At 43.0% G+C, this 16,662-nt stretch overlaps 1 protein-coding gene across 3 annotated transcripts in view; it reads right to left on the bottom strand.

The window, feature by feature from the left end:
* Nucleotides 1–2,301: 2,301 nt before the first annotated feature.
* LOC138661950 (integrator complex subunit 6-like) overlaps nt 2,302–16,662 on the bottom strand; it is a 59,352-nt gene continuing 44,991 nt past the window's right edge. Inside the window, exons 17-19 of one of the 3 annotated variants that reach the window (XR_011317987.1) lie at nt 3,809–3,902; nt 2,874–3,218; nt 2,302–2,508 (exon numbers count right to left, since the gene is read on the bottom strand). Coding sequence is in view for 2 of the 3 variants with exons in the window: in XM_069746979.1 (XP_069603080.1) it covers nt 3,556–3,571; nt 3,809–3,902 (110 nt within the window). In the remaining variant the exon portion in view is untranslated. Of the gene's footprint in view, nt 2,509–2,873; nt 3,219–3,417; nt 3,572–3,808; nt 3,903–16,662 lie in introns of those variants that run through there. The other 2 variants (XM_069746980.1, XM_069746979.1) reach the window with 2 other exon arrangements.

Here is a 16,662-nt window from a genome sequence, read left to right as displayed (position 1 = left end):
CGTTTAAGTCGCCAGTGTAACGCCGGCCTTAGAGTTAGGACTATCCAAACTACGGTCACGGTGACGAGACAGGAGGCTTTCGCACTTAAAAAAAAAAAAGTTAAAGTACCGTATATATTCGAGTATAAGCCGAGTCATTGCCAGGGTTCTCCAGGCGCTGACAGCTTCTTCCTGTATTGAGCGGTCACATGGTACCACTCATTACAGTAATGAATATTGACTCCCATAGGGGTGGAGTCGCATATTTATTACTGTAATGAGCGGTACCATGTGAAGGCTCAATACAGAAAGAAGCGGTCAGCGCCTGAAGAACCAGGGAGGTCCAGAGACCGCGCTGGGTATGGCGGGGGCAGTGCGCAATATTCACCTGTCCCCTCATTGCACCGTCGGTGCCGCTGTGTCTTCTGCAGTGACGCTCAGGTCAGAGGGTGCAATGACGTGTATAGTGCGCGCCCTCTGCCTGAGCGTCAGTGCAAAGGACGGGGAAGACACGGCGACGCTCGGCGGTGGAACGGAGGACAGGTGAATATAGCAAGTGCAGGGGGCCTGAGCGACGAGAGGGGAGTATGTCTTTTTTTTTTTTTTTTTAAATCGCAGCAACAGCATATGAAGCAAATATTTCTATGGAGCATCTTATGGGGCCATGTGCAGCATTTGTGGAGCATTATATGGGGCAAATGTGTCTATGGAGCATCTTATGGGGGTCATAATCAGCATTTGTGGAGCATTATACGGGGCAAATGTGTCTATGGAGCATCTTATGGGGCCATAATCCGCATTTGTGCAGCATTATATGGGGTATTGTGCAGCATTATACGGTACGTTCATGCACTATGCTATTTATTTACTTAAGGGTATTTAATTATTATGTTTCTGTCTTTGTTTTTTTTTCCTGTTTAGTGTGAACGTGTGTGTACATGCTGCATGCACACCAGTTTATGTCCCAGTTCACACCTTTGGTTTTTTTCTGTTCGCATCATGTGCATATAAATTGCCCGGTGCAGACTGGGCGCAGGGCACCATGTGTTATTACACCCCATCACAGCCCTGGGACTGAGCGCAGACACCACTGGAACTTTTAGTAGAAGGGGTTGTCTCAGCAGTGGAGAAACCCTTTAATGTCAGAATTGGTAGAACAGAAAGAAATATGTATTATGAACAGCTGAACTTTGGAGGAAAATGTGTCACAAGGTATTACTCATGCTCCTGGCATAAAACTAGAGTCTTAAGATCAGGAGATGCTCTTCTATGTTGTGTGCTGAAGTTTCTTGACTACACGTATTAAATTACATTTATATTTACCTTGTCTCTGCCTATTCAGTATTCCAAATGTAGGTTAATCCGACTCCGATCTGGTTACAATAATGCCATACTAAAAATAATTTTGTTTTATATGTAGCCTTAAGGGTTGTCTCACAAACAAAAACGAGGTTTAAAAATAGAGAGAAAATTAAATACTTCCACGATTAGATGTGAAAAAAAAAACAAAGTTGCAGTGCAGAGAAACTTATAATGGTGCCCCCGCTGTATCCTGTGTAACTGTCTGTGCCCGACCATGTAGAGGTGCTGTAGCTGCTCGTCACACATACTACTTGTATTGATCCCACAGAAGTCCCCAAGGGGAGGAAGGATAAGTAAGTCTCAGATATTGCTGACAGGAGCTATCCCATGTTACCGATTTGTAGTTTACTCCTCTATATCTGTTCCTTTAGTCCAAGTAGCCATTGTGCGCACTAAAGCAGAAGACTTCTAAGCTCATCTCAATCACAGAGCTCCTTGGCAAGACATATAAACTGAAAAGAACCACAAAACAAAAACACCAGTATATATCTGACCAGTGAGCTCCTTGCACAGTAGTGATGGGATTTACAGAGAAGTAAAGGTCCTCTGCTATAGTGCATACAATCGCTATGTAGATGAACAGAACAGGCAGAGAGGAGAAAAACTACGGCAGCTACAGCGTTTCTACATGGTCGGGCACAGTTGGCTACACAGTATACAGCACGGCCACCATGAGAAGTTTCTCTCTGCACTGCAACCTTTTTTTTTTATTATTATTTTTTTTTAAAACACATCCAATTGTGGAAGTGCTAGATTTTCCAAAACCTAACAATTAAACAGCACATTTTCTTTATGAGACAATCCTTTTAACCTATCCCACACATAGGGTTACGATTCATATTAAAGCACAATTACAATTTAATAAAAAAATTTATTATATATATTTATGTATATAATTTTATATACACGAGCAAAAACCTCTATGTACAGTTAAAATATCACATATTACAGAGCTAACAATACGGTCCAAAATATTTATTCTGTATGAACATTAAAATTATACATTAAAAAAGAAGAAAAAAATGGGGAAAAATAAAAACAAGGAGTTCTCCTTTTCTAGTGCTTCCAAAGCACAGCGAGTGCAAGGCCACCTGACGAGTCTCCGTCCTGCTCACAGGATGAAAGAAGTCGGGGACCTGGGGAGTCTCAGGTGCACTTTCTTAACGTCTGCAGACAAAACAGAAGAGAGTCTGAGGTAGTTTGTTTAGTGACTCATAGGATGTATACAGTCACAGGGCTGTCTTTAAATGTCCCTCAATAGAAAATGGCAGCCTATTCTGAAAATGGGACAAGCTACCTCATGTACTCATAAATGCGCCAAGCGGAGAGCATTTCCGAGATCACAGCCAGGCAACTGCTGGTTCCCCGGTTACATGGCAGCGCTCAGGCTGCCCATAACCGACCACCAGTTGCTCACTTTTGATCAAGGCAATGGTCTGCGCCAGAGCATTGTTTTGCCTCTCACTCCTCCCTCAAGTGCTTTCTACATTGTGAGAATGGTGTGATCACTGTCAAATGAGTACATTCATCACCTGTTGGAGGGTCACCAGTGGTTATCATCTCCAGCCTGCTCACCGGGCAGCACCCTCCATACAGAAAAAGCCTCACAGTTCATTGTAAGTCCTGGTGCCTACATCAACTTGTCACTCCGCCGCTTGTCCTCTGTCTCTGGCCAGAAAGTGTCCCGAGATGCAAGGTGGTGAAGGAGGTCACCATGTCCTCTCTTTCTTCTGCTACAGCAGGCTCATCCCTGGTCCTTAGTCTTCCGGACAGACTGCTATCTGCTGTTGACATGATTCACAATGTTTGGGACACCGTTGGAATCCAATTCAGATAGATATCTTTCCAAGTGCTGTATTAACACTCTCTTTTTAAACCTGATTAGCAAAAATACACAATATAGATGTAGTTTTAAATATGGGTAATTCCAAAGTAATGCTTCAATTAGAGAGTAATTAAGGGTATAGCATATGTGGATGATGCCGCCAGCATCTTCTCAAGAGATGGCTGCTCGTCTCTTAAGAATATATTAAATTATTTTTTCAATACATGATTTAAGACTGGATTCACCTATCAGAATTCACTTCTCAAGTGAATTCAGAATCGCCCATCAGAATTGCACACTTTTTTTTCCTAAAATGGCCAAGTGCTCTGTTAGAGGTCTCCTATTGAAGGCAAAGAAGTGGAGGAGGCTCCTGCCGCAGCCAGCTGCCTTCAGCCAGAGACAGATCTGAGGGTTGTAAGAAAGGAGGGTGGGGGGAACACATCATGGTACACACGTCATGGTACACACGTAGAAGAATTCTTTATAGATTTATTAGTGTTCGGATTACAGTACAGGTAGGAGATCATCTTCAAGACACGGCTTAAGAGTTTTATTTTTAATCATCAGGAAACAAAAAATAAATGAAGGGAAAATAATAACCAAAAGCATATTTCCTTAACAGTGCATGAAGACAGTACTTACCGTGCCGCTTCCTTTATTGTAAACTCTATAAAAGATTTCTGTATTTCAGATGGCCCTTGCACCTCTCCAAGGAGAGCAAAGATTTTCTCATAATCTGGAGATTAAAACACAAGAAAAAAAAAAAAAAATCAAAAACTCGGCATTCTCTGAAACCTACCATGCAATTTACCAGAGCTGTAGGGCGAGTGGAGAATGTTAAAAACAATATTCACTTGTTCAGACCTACTCCGTACCAGTGGTGCCCATCGGTCACGTACACTTAGCGATAGCCCAATACTGGCCTCACGATGTACATTTACAGAGTAAAGTCACGGCGGACGGTCATCACATGGGTCTATGCAGTTACTGTGGAGCAAGACTGGCAGGCACCACTGGAGTATCGGTTACCCCCTCACGTTCATGCAGTCAGGCCTCACTCAGATGTCTGTTTTTTAAGTATGAGTTTTATCTGTTTAGCGCAGATAGACGATACTGTACTTGGCACGAGTTCTATGGGGCTGATCACCATGTGCCCCACACACAAAACCTGCACTGCCGCGTAGCAATAGACCAGCTCAAACAAGCTTTCCTATCCACAAAGGATAATCCATCGCTGAGAAATGCAACTTTCAATCTTTATGTAAATGAGAAGGCTAGTGCACAGAGGGCGGGCTCTTACTGGGAAAGGATCCGCCCTCCCCTCAGTGCTAGGCCGATGTGTGCCAAGAGGGAGCATCACCAACCAGATCACCTCTCCAGATGGGTCCTCAGAGAGTTAAGACCCCGGTGACAAATGCCTCCATGATGGCTCTGGAGGCTTTTCTGAATAGACAGCCAGCATGCTCCAGCATCCCAGTGCAGATGCAGCCACCACCAAGGAGAGCAGAGAGACTGAAGGACTGCCTGAACAGTCAGTGCGGAGAGACTGGACGCTGAGGAGCAGCGGCGAGATGTTTTTTTTTTTGTTTTTTTTTTTTAGTGCAGAAGCAGCATTACATGTGACACAATGTTATATGGAGCGTCTATGGAGCCATAATGAACTGTATAGGCATTATATCGGGCATCTATGGGGCCATAAAGAACTGCATGGAGCATTATATGGGGCATATTTGTATATGGAGCATCTTATGGGGCCATAATGAACTGTATGGAGCATTATATGGGGCTCCAGATTCAATATGGATATTCAAAAACACAACCTACTGATGTCTCAATTTTACTTTTATTGGCATCTTTTTATTTTTGACATTTACCGGTAGCTGCTGCATTTTCCACCCCAGGCTTATACTCGAGTCAATAAGTTTTCCCAGTTTTTTGTTGCAAAATTAGGGGGGGGGGGGAAAATCGGCTTATAATCGAGTAAATACGGTATTGGGCAACTTCATAAAAACCAAATATATTCCCATCTCACTTGTTTATTTTCACCAGTTAAACCAATATAACTGTACAAAATTTAGAAATGAACATTTCTGATATGCAAAAACAAAACCTCCAAAATTAGTGACCAATATAGCCACCTTCTTTTCAACATTGCGTGCAGCAGCCACCACAGCCTCCCGGACACTGCTCCGAGAGGTGGACTGTTTTCCCTCCCTGTAGATCTCACAGTTTATGAAGGACCACAGGTCCTCTATAGGGTTCAGATCAGGTGAACAAGGGGGCCATGTCATTATTTTTTCTTCTTTGAGACCTTTACTGGCCAGCCATGCTGTGGAGTATATATAAATAAACATCAGTCAAGAATCACAACAAAAAATTGGCGACTCAACCATACATAACAAAACTAGGAGAACCATGAGCCAAAAAGTAGCCAAAAGAGTATACCCAAAATATAAACTTTATTGAAAAACACTAATTTTCAGGAACATAGTATTACCATATACATAAAGGTGACAAGTTCGTGACTAAATCCGTTGGCACAATAGTAACCATGAATCACAGACCGGGACAATGGCACAGTGAATTGCTGACTCATAAGCATGCAGCAAGCGTGCTGCCAGTAAGTGCACACAAAAGCATTTGTTAATATTCAAACAGCCAGGCTGAATAATATCAGCGCATACATAAGTGCTATGGTAATGGCCGTAGTCTAATGTGCACACATTACATATACAAAAGTTCTAATTACCCATGTGGAGTGGAGTGGAGTGGAGTAAAGGTCCCGTCTGGATCCCGGTTACAAACCCCAACGCGCGTTTCGCGATCAAAAGTTGCCGCTTCCTCAGGGGGCGTGGCTTAATAGAGATCTCAGTCATATTTAAATAATGGTCACATCCGATCATGTGACAAAATAAAAATAGCGCGTGCGTGAACCGCACACAGAGCCTCTAATGCGCTCCAAGTCTCACATCCATCCGGCAGATACCGATCACGTGAGCGGGCTGTTTTTCAATAAAGTTTATATTTTGGGTATACTCTTTTGGCTACTTTTTGGCTCATGGTTCTCCTAGTTTTGTTATGTATGGTTGAGTCGCCAATTTTTTGTTGTGATTCTTGACTGATGTTTATTTATATATATGCTTATCTCTGTATATTTTACAGCATCCAAAATCAGTCCTAACATGGATTATAAAGCCCGTGAACAGACGTGGCTGACAGCTCAATGATGTATTTTGTGACGATCCTGGTGCATCTCTGATTGGTAATGGTAGAGACAAACAGGAAATTTTTAGACAATTGAAAGATCATTTAAACAAGCGCTTAAGAACCTGGTGGAATCGGGCTTTTTTGAATAAGTACTTAGAGAAAGGACTTATACCACGGGGACTTGGGGTGCAGGTATTCCCTTCATTTGAAATAGAAGATGCCAATTTTCGACATAAATGGGAGGAGCTGGCCACAACGTGCTCCAGAGGCTTCATGGAGCTTCTGGCTCAGAATAACCAGACCAGTTTGGAGCTTCTGGATATCAAAATTGAGGAGCTTCTGAGTAAGCTCAAACAAGATTTGCCTGGTGATACCCTAGCCCAATTTAACACTGAGTTGGATATCGAATTTAGCAAGTGGGAAAAGGGCATATGTGAAAATAAATCCAGAAAATTCCAACGAGATCTGGGTGATCAACAATCCAACATGATCTATCGATGGAACAGAAGGGTAAACCAGTCGAGGGGATCCTCCCGTGCCAGATCCGCCTCCACAGTATCTATCGCATCTAGTGAAGATTCAAGTAAAATACAACCAAGGTTCTATGATTTACGCAATTCTGGTCTCAATCGTGAGAAAAGTGGAGTGAAACGCAAAAATACCCAAATTAACCAACAAAATAAAAAAGGCAATAAGGGCCTAGAGGTAATCAATCTTTCTAATGACATCCTCTCTAGTGATCAATTAGATATGTTACAGAGGGGTCTGACTTTTTCACCTACTAATTAATTTGATCTCTTCACAGCCACTAAGGACCTTTACTTGTTCTCAAGGAAATTAATCTTCAAAAAATTATTTGAAAAAGATGGTCAATTGTCGATAAGCGATGATGCTGAGAGGGAGGCGCTTTTGGCGCTGGAGGATCTCCTGGACGAGCAAACATCTGGAGTGGTAAGCACCTTCCCACGTGACTGTCGACCGAGGTCAACCAGGTTTTCCCCCTTGTCTGCTTGTCCAGCAGTGGAAATCTTTATGAAAATGGTTTTGCAGGATTTTCAAAAAATCCCAACAAGACGTAGAAAGGACAATTTAACATCCAAACAAAGACTGGCTCTTGAACAACTACAAAAATATGAGGATATAGTCATAAAACCGGCAGACAAGGGGGGGAAATGTGGTGCTTTGGCCCAGCGCTCTCTAGGAGAAGGAAGCGTTTAAGCATTTGAGGGATACTCTTTTGGCTACTTTTTGGCTCATGGTTCTCCTAGTTTTGTCATGCTGTGGAGTAGTTGGAGGCATGTGATGGAGCATTGTCCTGCATGAAAATCATGTTTTTCTTGAACGATACCGACTTCTTCCTGTACCATTGCTTGAAGAACTGCTAGTAGGTCTGGGAGTTGATCTTCACTCCATCCTCAACCCGAAAAGGTCCCACAAGTTCATCTTTGATGATACCAGCCCATACCAGTACCCCACCTCCACCTTGCTGGCGTCTGAGTCAGAGTGTAGCTCTCTGCCCTTTACTGATCCAGCCTCTGGCCCATCAAGAGTCTCTCATTTCATCAGTCCATAAAACCTTTGAAAAGTCAGTCTTAAGATATTTCTTTGCCCAGTCTTGACGTTTTATCTTATGTTTCTTGTTCACAGGTGGTCGTTTTTCAGCCTTCCTTACCTTGGCCATGTCCTTGAGTATCGCACACCTTGTGCTTTTTGTTACTCTAGCAACATTGCAGCTCTGAAATATGGCAAAACTGGTGGCAAATGGCATCTTGGCAGCTTCACGCTTGATTTTCCTCAATTCATGGGCAGTTATTTTGCGCCTTTTTGCCCAACACGCTTCTTGCGACCTTGTTGGCTATTTGCCATGAAAGGCTTCATTGTTTGGTGATCACGCTTCAAAAGTTTGGCAATTTCTAGACTGCTGCATCCCTCTGCAAGACATCTCACAATTTTGGACTTTTCAGAGCCCGTCAAATCTCTCTTCTGACCCATTTTGCCAAAGGAAAGGAAGTTGCCTAATAATTAAGCACACCTTATATAGGGTTTTGATGGCATTGCACAACATCCCTCCGATGCACATCACCTGATTTACTTAATTGGTAGCTGGCTCTCTAGCCTGAACAGCTTGGAGTAGGACAACATGTATAAAAAGTATCATGTGATCAAAATACAACTTGCCTAATAATTCTGCACACAGTGTACTGCTGTTCTTGAGTGACTCACTGAGCAATGCTATTCGGTTCATCGAGGGATTTGGTGCTTTGTCGGGGGCTAAAGATAAATTGGAATAAATCAACTCTATTCATGGTGGATGATGCACGAGATGAGCTGGGAGATTACACAGAAGGGGGTAGACTTAAAATAGCAGACCAATTCAAATATTTGCGGATACTAATCTCTGCCAATTACAAACTATTTGCATAAGAATCTGACACCGGTGTTGGGAGTTCTTAAGGCAAAGGTAGGGGCTTGGTCTAAATTACACTTGTCTGTGGTAGACCGAGTTGATCTTATTAAAATGATTCTGATGCCCAAGATATTGTAAGTTCTCCATAACTCACCTATCTGGATACCGCATGGGAAATTCAAACTGATTAACTCCTTATTTAGAAGTTTGGTGAAGGGGGGAAACAACACCCCCGTATCAGGTTGGAGACCCTTCAACGCCCTAAGGACTCGGGAGGTTTGGCTTTACCTAATCCTGAAATATACGGTACTTTTTAGAGGCCCAATGTCAGCATTTAAAGGGCTGGGAGCATGAGACGTCTGCCAATGTGGTACAATTCTTGATAAAGACGGTGACAAAAAGATGCCCGGCGGTACAGTGTTTAGAAGATGGTTCCCTGAGGATGCTTGGGAAAATGTATCCAACATTGTTTCTGATATATAAAATATGGGGGAGAGTTAAACAAATTTGTGGGGTTACCTGTCTTACCAGGTTTTCTCTGCTGTGGTTTAATAATAATCTACCGGAGTTTTTGGCAATGGGATGTATATCAGAATGGCAAGCCAGGGGGATTCGATATGTCTATCAGATTTTAGAGCAACGGGAGTTGAAATCCTTTTCCCAGCTGCAGTCGGAGTGTGATCTTAGGACATCCGGGGGATAACAATATGCACAAGTTAGACATGCATTGTAGCTCAGAATAAGGGGGATTGTCTCAAAATCCAAAGTGACTTCGTACTGGAATACATATGTGGAGTGGGGACAACAAGGGGTGTTATCTCCTCTCTGTACAAGGATTTACTTCATACTCACTCATTAGGATATCCAATTGGCGCGAGGGTTAAATGGGAAAGAGTTGGGTCACTTAAGAGGATGAAACGTGAGAATCTGTATTAGAATGAATACGAAAATTATCAATGAATGAGCCATATAGACTTTCCCAGCTTTATATTATACACATAGTGTATAGGTCTCCGGATGTCTTATATAGAGCTGGGATGAGATATGATTCGGAATGCTCTAGATATAGGAATGATGATGCCGGAATGTTTCACATGCTCTGGACGTGTCCGAGATTGGCTGCTTTTTGGTTGGTAGCTCTCAGCCGGATAGAGGGGTCTTAAGGCCCCTTCACATTAAGCGACGCTGCAGCGATACCGACAACGATCCGATCGCTGCAGCGTCGCTGTTTGGTCGCTGGAGAGCTGTCACACAGACAGCTCTCCAGCGACCAACGATCCCGAAGTCCCCGGGTAACCAGGGTAAACATCGGGTTACTAAGCGCAGGGCCGCGCTTAGTAACCCGATGTTTACCCTGGTTACCAGCGTAAACGTAAAAAGAAAAAAAAAACACTACATACTTACCTACCGCTGTCTGTCCCCGGCGCTCTGCTTCTCTGCTCTGGCTGTGAGCACAGCGGCCGGAAAGCAGAGCGGTGACGTCACCGCTCTGCTTTCCGGCTGACCGACGCTCACAGCCAGTACAGGAGGAGTGCAGAGCACAGCGCCGAGGACAGACAGCGGTAGGTAAGTATGTAGTGTTTGATTTTTTTTACTTTTACGCTGGTAACCAGGGTAAACATCGGGTTACTAAGCGCGGCCCTGCGCTTAGTTACCCGATGTTTACCCTGGTTACCAGTGAAGACATCGCTGGATCGGTGTCACACACGCCGATCCAGCGATGTCAGCGGGAGATCCAGCGACGAAATAAAGTTCTGGACTTTGTTCAGCGACCAACGATCTCCCAGCAGGGGCCTGATCGTTGGTCACTGTCACACATAACGATTTCCTTAACGATATCGTTGCTACGTCACAAAAAGCAACGATATCGTTAACGATATCGTTATGTGTGAAGGTACCTTTACAAATGCGTAATTCCAAGGGAACCAGTGGTGTGCTTGTTGGGATATGTAGAGGAGATACAGTAATTGTGGATAACAAGTTGAAAATAGCAATCGCTAAACTACTATACATGGCTCGGAAGGTCATAGCATGAAATTGGATAAAAGAGGAGCCTTTCTTGAAGGGAGAATACATTAAATATGTGGGGCAGGTTACTGCCCTCGGAAAGTGTATCAGAAAAGAGGGGAAATGGTCTTGTATGACAAATTGTGATTGCCTTGGCTGGAATTGGGTTAGGAGGAGGTTACGGTATGATAGGCCTGAGGAGGTTTTTCCTATGAAATAATGGTCTATATGTTCATAATCGAAGACACTATATAATGCTAACGTATATACTGTTACAAGACATGTTAAGAAGAGCGTGAGCGTCTAATTGGGAAAGAGGGGGGAGGGGTGAGTAAATGGGGGTTATTGTTGGTGAAAATTTGAAAATACATGTATTAATGTCAAGTGTTTTATTGAAATTTCCACCTCTCGTGTCTCCCCTTTTCCTCATAGTTTGTAAGCTTGCGAGCAGGGCCCTCATTCCTCCTGGTATCTATTTTGAACTGTATTTCTGTTATGCTGTAATGTCTATTGTCTGTACAAGTCCCCTCTATAATTTGTAAAGCGCTGCGGAATATGTTGGCGCTATATAAATAAAAATTATTATTATTATTATAATAATTTTATACTTAATAAAAACCTATTTGAGTTAAAAAAACAAACAAAACAAAATTAAAGATAATGTCAAAGGCCAGAGCTCAAAGAGCTATAACCTATATGAGTACAGATATTTCCTGACCTATCCCGTATAACCCTCCAGAAGAGGAGACATCATAATCCATTATACTGATGCATCATTTGTATTTTATTTATTTTTTTTAGTATCTACAGATGGGGTTTCCCTTTTGCTTGGATTTCTCGTTGGGATGGAACCTCTGCAACACTCCGCTGCATAACTTGTTTATTGCCTTTTCTAAATTTTACGGTTTATTTTGTACTTATTTTATGCCTACTGCTAAGGTATTTCCTTTGGTCACTTAAATTCCTGGAGGGTTCATTTTGATCCACAGGAGTAATCCCTAGCCAGGAGTTTCTCTATTGTTGTATATGCTGTTATCGAATACATTCGGTTGTCTTTGTGTGCCCCTTGGCTTTATGAATCCATTCCTTGCCCCAGAACAGTTTTTATATTTGATGGTGAAGGTCCCGGATTGTGTGCCAGGTTTACCGCCGTCCTCCTAGAGATTACACCTGTGCAGCAGAGCTCGAATGGGTCACACAAGTGAATATTAACACCAACTTACACAATCCACATCTATTTGGTAGATTATCATGACTTGTATCATATCTCTCAATGTCAGGGGTCTGAATACCCCTAGGAAGAGAAGACTTGCTCTATAGGAACGAGCCCCGCTATAGCTTATCTGCAGGAGACACTATAATACAGGTTCATTTATACTTGCAGGCAGCCACTTTCCCAACGCTTTTTCAGCTTACAATAATGGTAAGAGGAGGGGCCGCAATCTTAATATCATCCAACTACAAGAGAATGAATCACATTGACCAAGGAGGCAGGTTTGTTGTGTTGGAGGCGGTTTAGAGAGGTACTCCAATAATTTTAGGTAACATTAAGCTCCAAACTCTGGTCAGATTTGCTTTTTGCATAGTGTATTTTCGCTGCTCCAGAAATTGCCTCCAGCGCCAAGTGGTGACTAATATTCCCTATTCCCTTCTTCGAAAATGTTGATACACTCAGTAGGTGGTATTCCTCCTTCAGCAAATCTTATCAGATTGGTGTTGGAGTTTAGGAGATAGAGATAATTCTCCCTTGGATCTTTGGACAAATGATCATCCCAAAGAGAGAGACTACTACTTTTACTCCCCATCTCATCAAACCCACACAAGGATATTTATTCTTTGCACTATGCCAATTCTCAGGTGGCTTGAGTGTGTGAAAATTGGCCCAATTAGGCCTCTTTCACACTTCAGTTATTTGGCGTCAGTCTAAAACCGCCATTTTCCTCAAATAACGGATCCGTCATTTTTTTTTACGGATCCGTTATTTTCCCATAGACTTGCATTAGTGATGGATTGTGACGGATGGTCGTCCGTTCCATCCGCCATGCGACGGATCCGTCGAAATTTGGCGGACGTTTTCTGAAAATAGACGGACATTGGAACGTTTTTTGTCAACGCCGAAATGGCGGATCGCGACGGATCCGTCGCGTCCGCCATTCCATAGAATGGGCGCCTATGGGCGACGGATCCGCCGCAACCGTTTTTTTCGGCGGATCCGTCGCCCCAATCCGTTTTTTCAATTGCGCATGCTCCAAAAAGTAGATACTTCTCCCAGACAACCCCCAAGTAACGGATCCGTCAAAAAAACGGATCCGTTAGAACCGTTTTCGCAACAATTGTGACGGATCCGTCAATCCGTCACTATGTCGGTAGTGACTGACGCCAAAAGACTGAAGTGTGAAAGAAGCCTTACTTGGTTGGATCACGATCCGTTGTTGGTCCTGAAATCCTCTAATTCTCCAACCCCGTCTTGTCATTGGAGGTTGAACAAAGTTTTGATTATAAAGATCCTAATACTAGGAAAACACTTTCAGAACATCTTTGTTTGTATCCTCCTCTACTATGTTGTGGGATGCCCATAAGGCTGTGATGAGGTGTTATTGCATCAAGGAAGGGTCCAGGATTAAAAAAAAATTTGAACAGCATCCAGTATTACCACAATTGTCGTGCAGCGCTTTCCAAACCAATGTTCAAATGGCTTCCAATAATAAAAGTAAGGCTAAGTGCACACGTTGCAGAATTGCCGCGGAAATTCCTGCGCCTCCTGCTGCGGGTATATCGCATGCGGAATTGGCATGCATATTCCCGCAGAAAACTAGCGTTTTACAAGCATAATTAGCTTGCAGATCTGTAGCATCGCTTGGAAAACTGATTGACAGGTTGGTCACACTTGTCACTGTTTGACAAGTGTGACCAACTTTTAACTATTGATGCTGCCTATGCCGCATCAATAGTAAAAAGATATAATGTTAAAAATAATTAAAAAATAAATAAAAAATGGTTATACTCACCTACCGCAAACAGCCGTTCTCCTCAGCGGCTTCCGTTCCTATAGATGGTGTGTGTGCAGGACCTTAGATGATGTCGCGGTCACGTGACGTCATCGCGGTCATGTGACCGTGACGTCATCGCAGGTCCTTCACACACCATCTACAGGAACGGAAGCGGCCGTGTGCAGCGCTGAGGGGCAGGAAGACTCCGGGGGCCATAGAAGGGGAGTATATCACGATTTTTTTATTTTTTTTTTAACAATTATATGGTGCCCAGTCCGTGGAGAAGAGTCTCCTCTCCTCCACCCTGGGTACCAACCGCACATGATCTGCTTACTTCCCGCATGGTGGGCATAGCCCCATGCGGGAAGTAAGCAGATCAATGCATTCCTAGGTGTGCAGAATCCCCGCGATTCCGCAAATTTAATGAACATGCTGCGTTTTTTTCTGGAATGCGAATCCGCTCAGGAAAAAAATGCAGCATGTGCACAAAAAATGCGGATTGCATTCTATTAAATAGGATGCTTAATGTGAGCATTTTTTTTGCGGTTTTATAGCGTTTTTATAGCGAAAAACCGCAAAAAATCTGCTGTGTGCACACAGCCTAAAAAAGGAAAACCTCACAAAAAAAAAAATGAAAAAATGTGTCTGTATCTATATACATAATTGTCTAAGAGGTACTTCCGTCTGTCTGTCTGTCCTTCTGTCACGGTTATTCGTTCGCTGATTTGTCTCGACAGCTGCCTGTCAGCGACGGCCACAGTCAGATTAGTCCCTCCCCTACACTCACTGCCCGGCGCCCGCTCCGTAATCCCCTCCGCTCACACAGGGTTAATGGCAGCGGTAATGGCCCGCGGTGTAACGCACTCAGTTAGGCTGGTTTCACATTTGCGTTTAAATCCGCAGCGTTTAAAAAGCATCCGCAAGTGGTAAAAAAAACGCATGTAAACGCGTACAAATGCTGCGTTTTTTAGACGCATGCGTTGTCGCATGCGGTTAAAAAACGCCGCATTTGTACGCGTTTACATGCGTTTTTTCCTGCGTTTGCGCTTTTGGTACGCATGATGAGAAATTTCACAAGCTGGTTTTTGTTCATTCTGCTTCACAAAAATCGGAATAAAAAGCCATAAAAAAATGTCACGTGCCCGAAAATGTTACCAATAAAAATGTCAACTCGTCCCGCAAAAAACAAGACCTCACATGACTCTGTGGACCAAAATATGGAAAAATTATAGCTCTCAAAATGTGGTAACGCAAAAAATATTTTTTGGAATAAAAAGCGTCTTTCAGTGTGTGACGGCTGCCAATCATAAAAATCCACTAGAAAACCCCTTGTAAATAGAAATCAAACCCCCTTCATCAACTCCTTAGTTAGGGAAAAATTTAAAAAATTTAAAAAAATGTATTTATTTCCATTTTCCCATTAGGGTTAGGGTTTGGATCCCTTTATCACCTTGATGGTGGGTTAGGGTTTGGGTTAGGGCTAGGGTTTGGATCCATTTATCACCTTGATGGTGGCTTAAGGTACCGTCACATTTAGCGACGCTGCAGTGATCTAGACAACGATGCCGATCGCTGCAGCGTCGCTGTTTGGTCGCTGGAGAGCTGTCACACAGACAGCTCTCCAGCGACCAACGATGCTGAAGTCCCCGGGTAACCAGGGTAAACATCAAGTTACTAAGCGCAGGGCCGCGCTTAATAACCCGATGTTTACCCTGGTTACCAGTGTAAATGTAAAAAAAAAAAAAAAAAAACTACATACTTACATTCCGGTGTCTGTCGCGTCCCCCGGCGTTCTGCTTCCCTGCACTGTGTAAGCGCCGGCCGTAAAGCACAGCGGTGACGTCACCGCTGTGCTCTGCTTTACGGCCGGCACAGTGTGTTCGCGCGCGTGTGTGTGTGTGTGTGTGTGTGCATACATATACATATATATATATATATATATATATATATATATATATATATATATATATATATATATATATATATATATATATATATATATATATATATATATATATACACATACATACATACATACATATACATATGTATATATATATACATATGTATATATATATATATATATATATGTATATGTATATATATATGTGTGTGTATATACATACATACATACATACATATATATATACATGCATAGGCAGCATCAATAGTAAAAAGTTGGTCACACAGGATTAATAGCAGCGTTAACGGACTGCTAAAACTATGTGGCGGCTGACTGGAGGGGAGTATGGAGGGGCCAATTCGCAGTCAGACTGTGCCTGTCGCTGATTGGTCGCGGCCAATATAATATACTATTTTTTATATATTCATTGTGAAATATATTCACAATTAACTTCTGGACAGTCTGTGGTGCAACATGACGTCGGTGGATGGAGCGAGACATGATGTCCCAGATGTGCTCAATTCAGGTCTGGGGAATGGTCGGGACAGTCCATGGCTTCAATGCCTTCATCTTGCAGGAACTGCTGACACACTTCAGCCACATGAGGTCTGTCATTGTCCTGCATTAGGAAGAAACCAGGGCCAACCGCACCAGCATATGGTCTCACAAGAGGTCCGAGGATCTCATCTCAGTACCTAATGGCAGTCAGGCTACCTCTGGTGAGCACATGGAAGGCTGTGCGGCCCTCCAAAGAAATGCCACCCCGCACTGCTACAGATGGATCTGGATAAGTTGGAAACTTGGGCTGAAAGGTGGCAGATGAGGTTTAACAATGATAAAGGTAAGGTTATACACATGGGAAGAAGGAATCAATGTCACCATTACACACTGAATGGGAAACCACTGGGTAAATCTGACAGGGAGAAGGACTTGGGGATCCTAGTTAATGATAAACTTACCTGGAGCAGCCAGTGCCAGGCAG

This window comes from Ranitomeya imitator, chromosome 2, assembly GCF_032444005.1.
Source record: "Ranitomeya imitator isolate aRanImi1 chromosome 2, aRanImi1.pri, whole genome shotgun sequence".
Lineage (NCBI taxonomy): Eukaryota > Metazoa > Chordata > Amphibia > Anura > Dendrobatidae > Ranitomeya > Ranitomeya imitator.
This window is presented reverse-complemented; position numbering and strand designations above follow the sequence as displayed.